Source organism: Phaseolus vulgaris, chromosome 8 (genome assembly GCF_051622355.1).
Source record: "Phaseolus vulgaris cultivar YP4 chromosome 8, ASM5162235v1, whole genome shotgun sequence".
NCBI lineage: Eukaryota > Viridiplantae > Streptophyta > Magnoliopsida > Fabales > Fabaceae > Phaseolus > Phaseolus vulgaris.
Genome location: NC_143505.1, coordinates 32,355,461 through 32,371,672, shown reverse-complemented (window position 1 = coordinate 32,371,672; position 16,212 = coordinate 32,355,461). Strand labels below are relative to the sequence as shown.

The window sequence follows — 16,212 nt, the reverse complement described above, 5'->3', positions numbered from 1 at the left end:
CAAAAATGAAAAAAGAATATGTTGTTCCAACATAAATAAAATATAAACATCAAACTATTTTCTCAAATTTTCAATAAAATTCATTTACTTTATTTTAAATATTATACGTGACAAAAAAGGTATTAGAAAGAATAATGTTATTTATACCATTTGTGTACCACTACAAAAAAAATCAGTATTATCTAGGAATTTTTACCCATGGATATGAATTCGTAGGTAAATTCAGCATTATCTATGGATATTACCCACAGACAATATTACATCCGGATATTACTCATAGATTCTGAATCTGTAGATAAATTCAGTATTACCTACCAACTATTATCACGAATCTCTATTACCTACGAACTAACATACATAATCTTTATTACCTACCAACTATTATCATGATAATTATATACATAATATTAAAAATATTATTGTAATATAAATAATTATAAAATCATAATTAATATTCATAGATAATAGTAATAAATAATAATAATCACAACTAATAAGTATACATATTATTAATATTATAAAATTAATAATATTTATATAATAATAAAAATAATATAATTAGTATTATATTAAAATATGAATAATAATAATAATAATAATAATAATAATAATAATAATAATAATAGTAGTAGTAGTAATATTAATAGTATTGATGATATTAATAATATAACAAAATTAATAATATTAGTAACAATAACATTAATAATATAAATACTATTAATAAAAATATTAATAAAATTAATATTATTTATAATATTAACACTATTTATAATATTTAATAATATTAATAATATTATAATATTTAATAATAATAGTAATATTATAATATTTAATAATAATAATAATAATAATATTATAATATTTAATAATAATAATAATATTTAATAATGCTTACAATATTTAATAATATTTAATAATATTAATAATATTTAATTATAATAATATTAATAATATTTAATAGTTATAATATTTAATAATATTAATAATATTAAATATATAAATAATGTTATTAATTTTTATTTTATTAATTATATTAGTATTGATAATTATACTAATAAATATAATAAAAATTATGATAATAAAACTTGACTGGTATAATGGTTAAAGCTTTTTTTGGACATTTTTGAAGGTACTTGACTTCGAGTTTCACCTGCAGTTTAACTCTAAAGGTAAATTACCTACCTGTGTGTAATTCATATACGGATTTTGGTTGTTACCTACGGAAATCATCTTGGATTTTGCTTCCTTATAAAAATATATATTGGTTGGCAAAACATTTTACAACATGTAACCACTTGCAGGTTCTGTTAAATTTCCAAATATCACAGAAGAATTAATTTGTAGCTTCTCTGATAGGGAGAGATACAATTTATAACCACTATGGTTGAGCTTTTGGCTGTGATATTAACTCTCCTCTCAGGCCTTATTGCCTTTGTTTATCTTCTCAAATATGTTAACAAAAATCAACAAGATTTCCCACACAAATTGCCCCCAGGAAGCATGGGGTGGCCTTTTTCTGGGGAGACTCTTGGCTTTCTCAAGTCTCATAAATCAAACTCCTTGGGAAGCTTCTTAAAAGAACATTGCTCTAGGTAACTTATAAAGTTTATGCATATATCATTGTCCATTTTCTATCTTTACCTTTAGATTAAAATTAGTGACTTACTACTCTATGTGCTTCAAAAGTTAAGCAGCGTGTATGTATATACGCGTGTGTTGTACTCTATGAAGGTTGGTAGTGGGCTTTAAATCTAAATTTCTAAGTAGTCGTTGTTTTGTAGGTACGGCAAAGTTTTCAAGTCACATCTGTTTGGTTCTCCCACCATAGTTTCATGTGACTTTGAGTTCAACATGTATATTCTTCAGAATGAAGGGGAGTTATTCCCTGTTGATTACCCCAAGGTAATGCATAACATCCTCGGGAAGTTCTCTGTGCTTCTTTCCAAAGGAGACCTTCACAGGAAGCTGAGAAGCACCATTATCAGTTTTGTCAGTGCAACAAAGTACGAAACCAAATTTCTCCACTCTATGGAAATCCTTGTACTCTCAACCATTAATTCTTGGGATCCAAACTCTAAACAAGTTGCTTTCTATAAAGAAGCTAAAAGGGTACGTATGCCTCCAAATCAATTTACTTGTTTGTTTTGTACTCTTTTAAGTACATTCCTTCGCGTTTTCTACATGATAAGCAGAATAAGTGAATATAATAGTACTTTAATCAACATATGTTGGAGAAATAACAATTTTTTCAGCTTTTGGGAGAGTGTTTGTTTTTTTTATAAAGAAGAGATGGCCTTTTAAAAATTTGTCATTTTCGAACATATGATGTGTATATTTTCTTCTATGTGAAACAGTTTACGATCAATGTTATGATGAAGCACCTACTGTACATTAATACTGATGAGCCATTGGGCTCCAAGATTCTCGAAAACTTTGAGAAGTACATCAAAGGATTTATTTCATTGCCAATAAATATACCTGGAACTGCATATTTCAAAGCTTTGCAGGTACTAATATTATCATAAATTATTAACCATTTAATCCAAGTGCCAGAATAAGTGTCCTTATTCTGATATAAAATGTTTTACTATTTGGGCATCTATCAGGCTAGAAAAAGACTTGCGGCCATTATCAAAAATATTATACTTGGGAGACAAAAAAGTAGTAATGCGAGGCCTGTGCAAGGAGGGGACCTCTTGAATATGATTTTGTCAAAGCAGAACCTAAGTGTTGAAGAGATGGTGAGCATTGTGTTAGACCTCTTGTTTGGTGGTTATGAGACAACTGCAAAACTTCTATCCTTGATTGTCTATTTCCTTGGTGGAGCCTCTAATGCTTTACAACGGTTAAAGGTACTCAACTTTAAACCATTTCGAATGAAGAACACATGTCTTCAAAATCATTACTGGTTTGATTAATTATATTAACTGAGAGCCTTTTGCAGGAAGAACATCAAGAGATAAGGAAAAGAAAAAAGGAAGGAGAACCACTTAATTGGGATGATTATAAGCAAATGGAGTTCACTCAAAAGGTAAGAAACTAACCAATTAAATGAAGTTACCTGTATTAAGTAACTTCTGCCCCCCTCCAGGTTTTGTATTTTATCACTAATAATAGAAGAAACAAATCTTAACACCAGGTGATATACGAAGCTATGAGATGTGGTAACGTAGTCAAATTTTTGCACAGGAAAGCTGTCCAAGATGTCAAATTCAAAGGTATTTTACTATGGGATGATTGTCAGCCCCAACTATTTTAATTACGATATTATAAATTTCTCCTTAGCTTGTCAAATGTAAAACGTCATTCACTTTACATTTTTTCTTCTTGCACTTCGAAGTAATGAGATTTTACAGTCAGACACAAAAGTAAAATTAGAATTTAAAATTTACAAACATTACTGCTATGGTCCATCTACTAAGTATTAAGATGACTGAAAATACCGATAATTGGAATTGAAACTTTGTCTTATTAAAAAAAATTGTACAAGCAATGTATTTATAACTATCAAAACAAAATGAACTAAAAACATTCATAACAGAAATATCTAGCTTTAGATTTTGGATAGTTAGAACTAAGAACCTAACTCTTTTATTTAGTTTATTTCAACACTTCTAACTCATAATCATTTTCTTAGTTCTTCAAATCTGTCTAACCTAAGTTGGTATGGTAAATATATCAGCCATTTGAGATTGGTGTTGCAATGCTGCACTTCTAACTTGGTCTCTATGTGTTTACCCCTCCCATGTGAGATTGAATTCTTTGCAAGATTGATGACAAATTGGTTGTCCACGCAAAGTTGCACGGTCTTCACATGTTCTAGCTTTAATTCATCAACCACAGATTAAAGCCAAACAAATTGACAAGCTGCCTCTCCTGCAGATATATACTTTGCCTCACAAGATGAGAGAGCAACCACAATTTGCTTCTTAGAACACTAAGAGATTGGTGCTTTCAAATATTAGAAAAAAATATCCATATGTGCTCTTCCTTCCCACGTTATCATTGTGTTGGAAATTAATTTGATAATTGGAATTGAAACTGAATTCTCTTATTAGAAGAAATTGTATTGATACAATACAAACAATACTATGTATAACCGTCAAAACACAATGAATTAAAAACATTATGATAAACAGAAATATCTAGTTTTGGAGTTAACAACCTAAATTTTTTATTTAGCTTATTCCAACACAACACGTGAGAATTATAATTGTATTCTGATCAATACAATTTTAAAACTATTTCATTTCAATAATATTTTTTCCGTTAGAATCTAATTCACGTTTGTCAACGTATTAGCAGTCACCATATATCACATCTACTTTGTTTCACAATGACATGTTTATTCACTTTGGGTGAGGTGTATACTTTGTGTTGTATATTGTTAAACTGAAGCCATCCTCACGCATTACTGAAATTGTTGCAGATTATGTGATACCTGCAGGATGGAAGGTTCTTCCTGTCTTGTCTGCGGGACATTTGGATCCCACCCTTTTTGAAAATCCTTTGGAGTTCGATCCCTTTCGGTGGAATGTAGGTTCTTGCATAAATCATGCTAAATAATGTCTTTGAAATTCATAAGGCTAACTCTTGTTTAATATATAGCTTTATTCTTGCATTGCATATATAAATGTGAATGAACACACCACACGAATACGCAACAACTTTTATTTGTAACCCTAGCAGATAATTAGTTTTTGTCTGTATTTGCAGGACAATTCGATAAGAAAGAAAGTGGCACCATTTGGTGGGGGTCCACGACTCTGTCCAGGGGCTGATCTAGCAAAAGTGGAGACAGCATTCTTCCTTCATCATTTTGTCCTCAATTATAGGTACTTTACTCATTGCACTACCCACTTACATATTTTAACATGCATGCACAGATTATGGTAAGCACTAGCAAGATCGGCTATATATCCATTTATTAATTAACGCCTGGTTCCCCCATTTATTAATCTGTAACGCTTTCTGTCCAGGGGCTTAATATGTCTAGTATAAAGCTACCTACCTGTACTGTAGAAATCATTTTGATGACTTTTTTTTCTCATGTTATTATTTCCCTTTGATCTCCTCCACCTACTACAAATTTCTTTTCTTTGGTGTTTAGGCATTTTGACACTTATGGAAGGGTGCATAATTGAAATAATATCAATCACACACTATTTTTTCTTATCGACAAAGAATAATTGAATTAATAGGCACATTTCAGGATTCTCTCTACCCTTATACATAAAAGATGACCTACTACCTAGCTAACATAAAAAAGAAAGAGTTTAGGCAAAGAGCATGATAAGCAACAAGCTCTTCATAACAAAATATGAGCCCTTGCACTTATAGAGCCCGCCCAACAGTTTTCCGAAAACTAACCAAAACACCCCAGAGCTGGATGGGATGCTTCTGGTCTGCCTATATGAATCAGCTATGCCAAAAAACACTTAAAGTGAACTAAAAATCAAGAATTGAAAGAACAAATTAAGTTCTATCTAAAATAAGGAGCAAGATATATATTCATGGCAATAGCTCTGTCCTTTGCACCATGTACTCCAACACAACCTCTCTTATAGGTTCCAACGCTTGCTGCATAATTATCTAGCACATATAACACATTAAGCACCCCCTCGATTGTATTCCATGCTCCCTGCAATTCAATTATCACTTCTTCATCTCCCTATCTTCCAACATCCTCTAAACCTCCTTACACAGCCCGCATACTCCCTATGGATGGATCCTAAAAAACAGACCAGCAGTTGAAGTTGGAATTCTGCACTGGATGGGACTGCATAAAACCAGGATAAAAACTGCAGCTTCTTAAAAAATCATTCTTCCTTCATCTACCATCCTCCAATGCATTCTCACTAATGGTTTGCAGCGGCTACTGCATAATTCTGCAGCACCTTGATACTTCTCCAAAATATTCATAGCAGACCCTCAAACACCCCAAAAACTATGCATCCCTGCTGTAAACGAATGGGCTATAGCATGTCATAGCTGCATTGCACAGTAGAACTGTTGTGCCACACTGCATAATAGAGAACCTTGACAGCAACTCAAACCTATGCTTTGATACCTCATTCTTCCTTCATCTTCCATTTCCTGCTACATTCCTCTCCTTCACATATTCCTGTAAAAACTCCTCTACTGTTTGTTTATAGTGGTCCAGTTTGACAGCAGCCGTGCATCAGAACCAGAACTCTCTGTGTTGTTCTGGATTCAGTACTAACCAAGCTGCCACTTTCTTCTTCGTATGCCCTAAAAGGCCAATGAGCCTAGCCAAAGATGAAACAGGGCAGCTGCTGAAGCATCAACTAGCCCCGGTTTGCTTTGCAGGCAGTCACACACTCCTTCATGCCCCTAAGCCATAAAGCTCTGCACTAGCCATAAAGCTCTGCTCTAGGCATAAAAACTGCTCCACTAAAGGCACATCAATTGCTGCATACACCTTGTTCTCAACCCTGCTACAGTCTGCTTTGTTTTATGCATCAAGCCAACTTCCTCAGTGCTTTAATCACTGATATACATCCTCCTTGCCTCTGATTACCCAAGGCACCTACGGCACACACCAACAACTAAACTGCTGCTTAATTATGCAGAGCTGAGAAGAGTTATGCAACTCCTATAACATGTAGAAAAATAGAACATAGAAGAAACACCTATAAAAGACCATGGGCTAACTGAGTAAAACACTCTGCCTGCCACTAAGAGGTCCTTGGACTGTATCTTCACACACCATTTCTGCGTTCCCACACTAAGATGGCTCTACCTTTCCCCCCTGCACATCGTTATAGTGACCAGCATACCATCCAGAGGGTTGCCCTTCCTTATTACCTGAAACTCTTAAAGCAAAGGTCAGGATTCAATTGCCAATTCGAAAAAGACTAATTGAAAGAACACACCCTATATTTCATCCAAAGCCACACTCTAAGTTGTGTAAAATGGAAAATTTCTTCCGCATCCGATACCCCTTCTTAAAGATAACTAAATTTCTTTGTTCCCAAATGCCCCTCACCACTGCCACTCACATTCCTTTCCATAGCAGATTTTTCTTGATTTTTTCTTGATGTTCATATGTACCAAGTGAAAGTTTTCAAAATGAGACAACAAATCCATTTGTTGAATAGACATAATACCTATCCATCTAAGGCATAATGACCATACCCATTGTGCAATGACGCATTACAAGAAAAGGTGTTGAGATGTCTCTTTCGTAGCTTGGCACAACCCACAAACAGGTGATTCCACTAACATTCCTCTTCTTAATAAGTTGTTTGTGTTGCCATTTTGTCCAATAGAATCCTCCAAGCAGTAGTCATTGCATTGGGACAAGCTTTAACCACAACTGTTTGAAAATGCCATAAGGTTGGGTAGTGACATGATTAGCCAAGCACTCATAAGTCGATTTCACTGAGATCCCCCTGTGGTATCCCCTCCCCACACTTGAAGGTCTGAAGCTTCCCTATTCAGAATACCCGTAGAGATATGCCATCATTTCTTCTTCTTGTAAAGATTCTCATTCAAACCTGACCCTTATCCACCTTAACTTCCAACACCACACAGATTCTTCCCAGACACCTACCTCACCCACCATCAGTCCCTGATCCAATGACAGAGAAAACAACCTAGGATATAAGGTATTGAGATTATATCTACCTAACCAATTGTCCTCCCATAATTTAGTTTTGTCCCTTGATCCAACATACTTTTGATAACTCTTACCACCAAGACTAGAGTTTCATCTGGCTTTGCCTTCGACCTGATTCCAACCCATATTTTGATACTAAAATTTCTTTCCACTTCCCTTGTTCACTAACCGCCATTTCCATTTGGAAAAAAAGGCATTGTTAAAAATTCTTATACCTTTAATCCCTAGCCCACCTTCCTCCAAGGGTTTGCAAACATTCTCCCATCTTATCCAAGATATATATTTTTTGTCTCTTCCTCACCCCCACAGGAATTTTTGAATACTAACAATTCTCTTGTACACTGATGTCGGGACCGGACCTTATAGAAAGACATATAAAAGAGAGGTAAGGCAATTATTACCGATTTAAATAAGCATATTCTTCCTGCTAGCAACAAAAACCTCCCTCTCCAAGCACTTAGCCTGTCACTTATCTTATTTAGAATTGGCTCCCAAAACTGCTTCTTCCTTTGATTTCCTCCAACTTCTAACCCCAGGTATTTAAATGGTACCCCATTAGAGTGCAATTTAAGGATTTTGCATAAAGTTCAAGGGCATTACCAGTGTTATCAATATCGGATAACGGATCATATCGGAGACCCCAAATTTCCTTTATAGAGTTATAACGGAACCCATATCGGGTTATGGCGGAAGCATGGCGGTCAAAAGAAATATAATATATATATATATATATATATAAATAACTTCAAAAAATGCAAAAATAATGAAAGAGACAATCATAACTAAAGATTAAATTATGTCTAAGAATGTGTAGTGGCTGTGGTTTAGGTTTAGGGTAATATGTCTCTTAATTGGGCCAAAATAGGCCCAAAAGCCACACATCAGTTTTTAAAATTTTAAGGTTGAAAAACCCACTAATAAGGTGTTTAAATTAGGGTTGCAGCCCCACCACACACCACATGTCAGTTTTAAATATTTAGTATTTTTAATTTAAATTTTAAATTTTTTATTATTTTAAATCTGAAATGGGCCAAAGGCCCAAATCTTTTTATTTTAGAAATTAGGGTTAGGGTTTTGCACCCTTCTTCTTCATCAGCCGCCTTCTTCATCAACTCCGAGCCTTCTTCTTCATCAGCCGCCGCAGCAGCCCTTCTTCTTCATCAGCCGCCGCAGCAGCCCTTCTTCTTCATCTACTCCTTCAAGCTCCGCTGCCTACCGATATTTTGGATATCTCCGATATCCGTTACCGCTCCGCCATGCCAATAGCGGCCGCCATGGGCCGCCATGCGAAATCCGATTCGCCACCGCCTTGTTGTGGCGGTGGTCTGGAATTCCGCTACCGAAATCCGCCATGGCGATGCCATGGCCGATATGTGATAACACTGGGCATTACTTTCAACATTTATACCAGTCGGCTTTAATTTGTAGAAGTTGATTTTCAGCCCAGAAGCAAGTTCATAGAACCTTAGGATTGCTTTTATATACATAACTTTATTGTAGGTGTCTTCACACATAAATAAAGTGTCATCAATGAATTGTAATACAAAAGCTTCAACCTCTTTCTTCCCTACCTTTACACCTTTAAGCAGGTTCGCCTTGATTGCTTCTCTTACTAGCCCAGCCAAGCCTTCAGCTACAATTAAGAAAAGAAACGGGGCTAAGGGGTCTCCTTGCCTCAACCCTCTTGATGGATGAAATTCCGTCGTGGAACTTCTATTAACCAAAACAGATACCAATGCAGACTCCAAGCAACCTCTGATCCACATAATCCATTTACTGTGAAAGCCCAACCTGTGTAACATATCAAATAAGAAATCCCACCTTACCGAATCGTAGGCCTTTTCGTAGTCCACCTTCAAGCACAAGTCTCTCCTCCCGTATCTCCTTAACTCCTCAACAACCTCATTGGCCACCAAGACACTGTCCAACAGTCCTCTATCCTTCAAGAAAGACGATTGGCTATCATCAATAACCACAGGCAAAACCCTCTTAATACGACATGATAAGGCCTTGGTTATGATTTTATACATAGCATCCACAAGGGAGATAGTTCTATACTGATCGAGTTTATGGGTACTAAAACAAATAGCCAACTACCAGCAAAATCTATATGCCACACATCTAAATACCTAAATGGTTTAACTCCCTAATCAAAAGTGAATTGTTTAAGTATTATAGCACAATGACCAGAAATAGTTCTATCCAACGCATTGTTTATTTTTTGGCCAAAGATCTAACCATTCTTATGAAACTAAGATTCTATGCAGCCTACTCTTTGTACCATTGATTCTATAACATGTGTATTTTCTCTCAATCATTGGAAATTTTAGAATATTCATATTCTCATTGAATATATATTAAACTACCTTATCTCCTTTATTCCACTACCTATTTGAGATAATGTTATCCTTTCTTCTAGTTTTCTAACTGCATTGAAGTCACCTAACATGCACCACACCATGTTCTCATCATCCATCCTATTCTCCTATTGCATAGTAACTCTTCCCATATTGATTTCTTTTCATTACATGACTAGGATGAATATACGTTCACAATATAGTCGTTATTTTTTATCACCCCATTCCCCTTTAAACAATATATATCATTTTCTACATGTTGAATTCATCGCTGAAAATTTATTTTATTCCAGATACTCAATACACCTCCAACTCCACTTTGTGTACCCATTCTATATTACTTGGCACTGATCATATGTTATTGACACCATTTTTGTCTCTCGTATGCATACCATATTTATGTCCTTCTTTGTAATTATTTCTCTTAACTATTTGTCTTTTGATGACCCTTCTAACCCTCTAATGTTAAATCTTATGATCTTCATTAATCTATATGTTTATTCCCTCCCTTGATTATGTGCTTGTGGCTATTATCTCTTTTTCCCATTTCATTTATTCTCATTATTATGTTTTGTTCCTCCCCCGAGTAGGTGAATCCAATTTCTTTCCATATGTTCCACAATCTAAGTGTTTTTATTGAGTTATTTCTAATACAGAATAGAATAGTCTATTATAATTATTGATATAGAATAGTCTATTATAATTATTGATATCTATATCAGACAATGAATTACTCATTGAGTGGATGACTAACCTCAATTGGCTTCTTTGTTTAGGTTTTATGCCTAAGCTTTTCAGTGTGGCATCTCACTTCAGCGAATAACTTGTGTCACCAACTATTAAATTTTTGCGTAGAAGTAGAATTTTCATATCAATCTTCGTTGCTCCTCTATTTATTCCCCTTCTTGAATGTGACTATCATTCGTTTTCACGCTTGTACTTCCATTCATGCCCCCTAGTGTAGTGGTTGTTGCATTTTCCTCGAGTATGCCTTCCTCCTCTGATTGTGGTCACTCTACCCCCATTATTTCGTCTCTTCCTTGAGGATACTTGTATGGGCATGTGGATTATAATCCAACAATTTGTATTGGGCCAGACCCATTTGATCTCTACTCACATGTTTGTATTGGGCCTGTTTGTTAACCTGTGTGTTGGGTGCAGGGACTAAAAAAAACCCTAATTTTCATTTCATTAAGGTTAGTTTACTCTGTTGGTGCCAATCATATTTGAACAATTGGGTGCCAATCATATTTGATTGGGTGCAGAGAGAATCTGCCTTCTTCCCGTTGTGAGTCTCTGGCGAAGGATATTTTCCCTTGATCCTCGCTTACACTTGTGATCGTACATTCTCTAAATAGTAATAACATACCTAGTTATAATAATATAATAATATTTTAACTGTGTATGGTGTTAAAGGATCACCACCCTTTTCCATTCTTGTGTTTCCCTGACCCCCTTCACTGTACTTGTCTGTGACATTCTAAAACATTTTCACTCTTATTATGTTATTGCTGCACTCAGTTTGACTCGTCGTTGCAAGCACTCTCTGTTGGCCATCAATGTTTGACAGTTTATTTCGTCTTTACCGGCGAAACCACCGATGTAACCTCCTTATTCAGTTGGGATATTGTAGAATAGCTCTAGATCAAATCCTTTGGCTCTGTAAGAGTACGATAAAGAATCATCGTATGTCTTCTTTCCCCAAAATCTACCACAACGCTTTGACGAACCCTTTGATGGTGTTTCCTCTTCAATTGATACCTGATACACTACCATTAATCTTGATCTTCGTGCTCACTTTTGCTTCAACTTTGATAGGTGTATATTCAATCTTGCATACTCAAGCTCCTCCCAATCTTCAGTAGCTTTATCAATCGTTATTAGGGTACCTATAGTGGCAAACCATTCCCGCCCTCCAAAGATGTATTGGTATTCCCTATAGTATTTTCCTTGGTCCAAGATGTGATAGATTCAAACATTGTTGACAACTAGTCCTTACTCGCTTCCCCTTCACCCATGAGAAGCATCCGATTATCTCCCATATATATTATAATTGAATGAAACTGAATCCATTGAGTGTAAAGCTTTCTCAAATAGCCTTAATGGTACATGTGTCATAGATCTTCCCAATATAGCTACGTTGAATCAAATCGTTGCCATCTTCCTTCACCTGGAACTCCATACCTTTTCAACCAATGTTATAAGCGTTTTCCTTTGCTCCCTTCACAACTTAAGCATAACTTGGCATGTTATCCTTCCTCTTGTACACTTTGTTGTGTGTCAAAGGTTTAAGGATCTTATACCATCCATTTTCTCTGTTCGTCCTTCCTACTGCCATTGATGCATTTTCACCTTTTCGGTACTTTGGGTTTACGTGGATTTTTATGTTTCCAATCTAGATATTATCCAATTGTTTCTCGAGCTTCGGATTAGGGATCCTGTAATACTTCACAAGATTCAGTCTTCTTGAGAAGAAAATATCATGTATTTTCCCCATCTTTGAAAAAATCGCCACATTTTGTATACACCATATATAGTTGGATGGAAAGTGAGAGAAGAAAGATGTAGTTAGCTCCCTCATGATTTGTTTTGAAAGAGAAACTTATATATGCTTGTTTGAACAAGTATGATGATATGATAGTGAAAAGCTTGTGACACAAACTACATATATCTCTCTCAAAAACCTTTGTAGTAGGGGTTGTTCTTCTCCTTATGTTTATTTTAGTTAATATCCTTACACGTTTTTATTTGGGGGCTGGGAAGTGAAAGTTAAATTTAAATATAATTTTCCTTCTTTATTTGTTATCGCGAATGAACATGGTTAATGTTGATATTACTTTGCTAACAGGTGGAAAATAAAGGCTGATGATCCCCCACTTGCTTTACCGTATGTGGAATTCACGGGAGGGTTGCTATTGGATCTTGAACCCATAAGCTGAACTTCTCGGAAACACCTTTGATAGTTTGGTTTTTATATGCTGAAAATCAATAAAACAATAATATGTAAAAGTAATTCTCTATTTACAAAAACGGGAAAAAAAACTTTTAAATTCGGAATTTTATTACATTATCTTTTCCATTTGGTCTCTGAACAAACAATTCTACACTATGATTTACACATCCATATCACCTAACTTTCTTTAATGAAGAAATAAACGGCATGAAATTTTTAATGACTTAATTGTTTCCCTATGGGTATAACAGAGAAAATCGACAATAATCGCGTATGAAATCATGAGCTGTTTAAATAAGTTAAACCTTCTGTAAAAGAAAGCATGAAATTGTTCATGAATTAATATGTCCCTGTGGGTATTGACATAAATTGCACTTGAAATCATGAGTCCTCAAAAGTTAATTATAGACACTATTCGTGAACAGTGTTATAACAAAGAAAGACCGGTGGCAATGAAAAAGTCAAATTAAGAAATGACGAATCAAAAATTTTGTTTAATGTATTTGAATTTTATTTTCTATTTAACATTGATTAAGTAAGAGTGTATATTAGTTTTACGTTAATGCATTTTTGTTATATTTGTTTAAAAACTATAAAAATAAATACTAAAATGTGAAAGACTAAACAAAAAAATAATTAAAAATTTAAATTTAAAAATTATATATCCAGATCAATGGTCAAAATTTAATCCATATATTTAGATGTTGGTATATCACACTTCTTTATTTATTCTTATTTGGTCCAACATTGTATGAATTTAGTTGGACTTGAATCACTTTCAATTGTAACTCAATTTAAGTCTTCTTACATGTTCCGTTGCTTTTATTCTCTTCGTGTTGGACGTTAGTTGAATCTTCAATTAAAGGCCAATTCTGTCATAAACTATAATTGTTATTTAAAGGAAATGAATCCAAAATAGAAAATAGGTAATAACTATATATATTTATGAGCAAGAATACTTTCTCTTGTCTTATACCTTGTGACTTTTTTTGGAATTATGTACTTTCTTTGTGAGTGAAAATTATTTTATAGGGGTAGTCATCATGTATAGATTTGTGATCATATTGTCGTGGCCTTCCAAGCATAATGTGCCCAAATTTCATAGGAATAACATCACATAAAACATTTTCCTCATAATTGTCCATGAAAATGAGTATACTTATTCTTTGACTACTATACCACCATCATCATTTATCCATTCAAGTTTGTAAGGTTGTGGATAGGGTTTAGAGTCAAGGCTAACTTTTCCACCAACCTTGCATTGCAACATTTACAATTGTAACCATTATCCATAATAACAGAACAAAGTTTTTTTTTAAATTTTACATTGTGTTTGGAAGAGGTTCTTATGTTGTGACGGTAAAAGTACAATTAGTTGACTTTCAAGAAGCCTTCTCACCACTAGTAACTCTCCTTCACAAGGACGGATTTCCTCTTCCACAGAATCTAAAACAACTTCTTCACCGGGTGAAGAATAAGAATTACCCTTACTTCCTATGTCTTCGTCTTTTAAAACCATTTCTCTCTTATGAGAGAATACTCAAAAGAGTAGTGTCCCTTTTCAAGACACTTAAAGCATTGAATATTTATCATTTTAGCCTCTTTAAAAGGTTATCTATAGTTATTTTTTTCTTTCTCTTTTTAATTTCTCCTTTCTCTTTCCCTCCTTTCTTCATGTGGGTGGGAACTCATGTTTAGATTTGGAGGCTAACCCTCCCTCTTGTAGTCTCTTAGAATAGGATGTGTTTGGGTGGTCCCTTTTATAGCAGATTTTGTTATAAGTTGTTGTTCTACCCTCACACATACTTAAACTAAATCATTATAAGGTAATAGTTGAACTTTATCCCGAACGGTGTGATTAACGCTACTTTGGAACCTTGCCATTGTTATTATAGGTTTTTCTCTAATTATTGTCCTCATCAATAGTAACTCCATTTTTTTTCTACACTCCTCTGTAGTCATGTCTTTTTGTTGGAGTCTTTGGAGTTTGTACATCAACTCCTAAAATACTATAAAAAAAATGTGAGAATTAGTTGTTATACTGGTGGAACGTGCTCGGGGCCCGACCCGAACACTTAAGCATACCATTTTGGTCTGCCTAGCTTAAAAATCTAAATACTTAACTCAGCCCAAACGATAACATGCCTAATGATCTGTTATGGAGTCAGCCCAAGCGGTTGGCAAAATATATCAAAAAATGGGCAACAACTATAAAACAACTGAATGTATAACTGAATCAATTAGGCACAAATATTTGCTATAAATCTGATGAAAATAAACAGTAAGAGAAAATGCTCTGCCAACACCCCTAAAATAAATTAATAGAATATCTTTATGGTTGTTAACTCCTAAAGGCAGGATCTACGAGTATTATAAAAGGGCCTCAAGACCCTGAACAAAGGTAAGTGTCATTCCATACACTACACACTATACTCATATTTATATGCTCTCACTGACTTGATTGTCGGAATCTTGTCAATAGGTGGAGCTTCCCTCACTGCTGACTTAAAGCATCTCAAAGCAACAGTAGAAAAAAGTTGGCCCAAAATCTACCTTCAGGACTCGATCCAGGATAGTAGATGAGAACATTTGGCAACCACCGTAGGGCAAGTAAAACTGATCTCACTAACTACGTTACGTATGACATATAAATGGTCATTATCATTTAAATCTGTTGTGATATTTTAAATTTGTTATCATATTATTATGAAAATCACAAATATATTTAAATATGGTATCATATTATTTTGAAGATACCACAAATGATTATTATCATTTAAATCTATTATGATATTTTTCTGAAGATAACAAATATATTTGTTATCATATTATTATGAAAATAACAAATATATTTAAATTTGTTATCATATTATTCTGAAGATAACATAAATGATTATTATCATTTAAGTCTGTTGTGATATTATTTTGAAGATAACAAATATAATTGTTCTTATTTAAATTTGTCATCATATTAGTCTGAAGATTAACACAAATGATTATTATTATTTAAATCTGGTGTGATATTATTCTGAAGATAACAAATATAATTGTTATTATTTAAATCTATTATCACATCATTATGAAAATAACAGATATATTTAAATTTGTTATCATATTATTCTAAAGATAATAAATATAATTGTTATTATTTAAATCTGTTATCATATTATTTTGAAGATGACATAAGTGATTATTCATTTAAGTCTGTTATGATATTATTCTAAAGATAACAAATTATATTGTTATTATTTAAATCTGTC

General features: G+C 33.9%; 1 protein-coding gene and 1 long non-coding RNA gene across 2 annotated transcripts; one reads left to right on the top strand and one right to left on the bottom strand.

Moving 5' to 3' along the window:
• The first annotated feature begins 1,287 nt into the window (after positions 1–1,287).
• On the top strand, positions 1,288–13,180 carry CYP724A1 (cytochrome P450, family 724, subfamily A, polypeptide 1). Its single transcript, XM_068632100.2, has 9 exons — positions 1,288–1,592; positions 1,782–2,109; positions 2,355–2,507; positions 2,607–2,852; positions 2,945–3,031; positions 3,140–3,218; positions 4,430–4,536; positions 4,717–4,835; positions 12,848–13,180. The coding sequence occupies exons 1-9, from the start codon at positions 1,381–1,383 to the stop codon at positions 12,936–12,938; spliced, it is 1,422 nt and encodes a 473-aa protein (XP_068488201.1). The 5' UTR covers positions 1,288–1,380; the 3' UTR covers positions 12,939–13,180.
• On the bottom strand, positions 3,434–11,041 carry LOC137826214 (uncharacterized). Its single transcript, XR_011083431.2, has 2 exons — positions 10,754–11,041; positions 3,434–3,876 (listed from the first exon to the last, which is right to left on the bottom strand). It is a non-coding gene; the product is annotated as an uncharacterized LOC137826214 (long non-coding RNA).
• Positions 13,181–16,212: the final 3,032 nt, after the last annotated feature.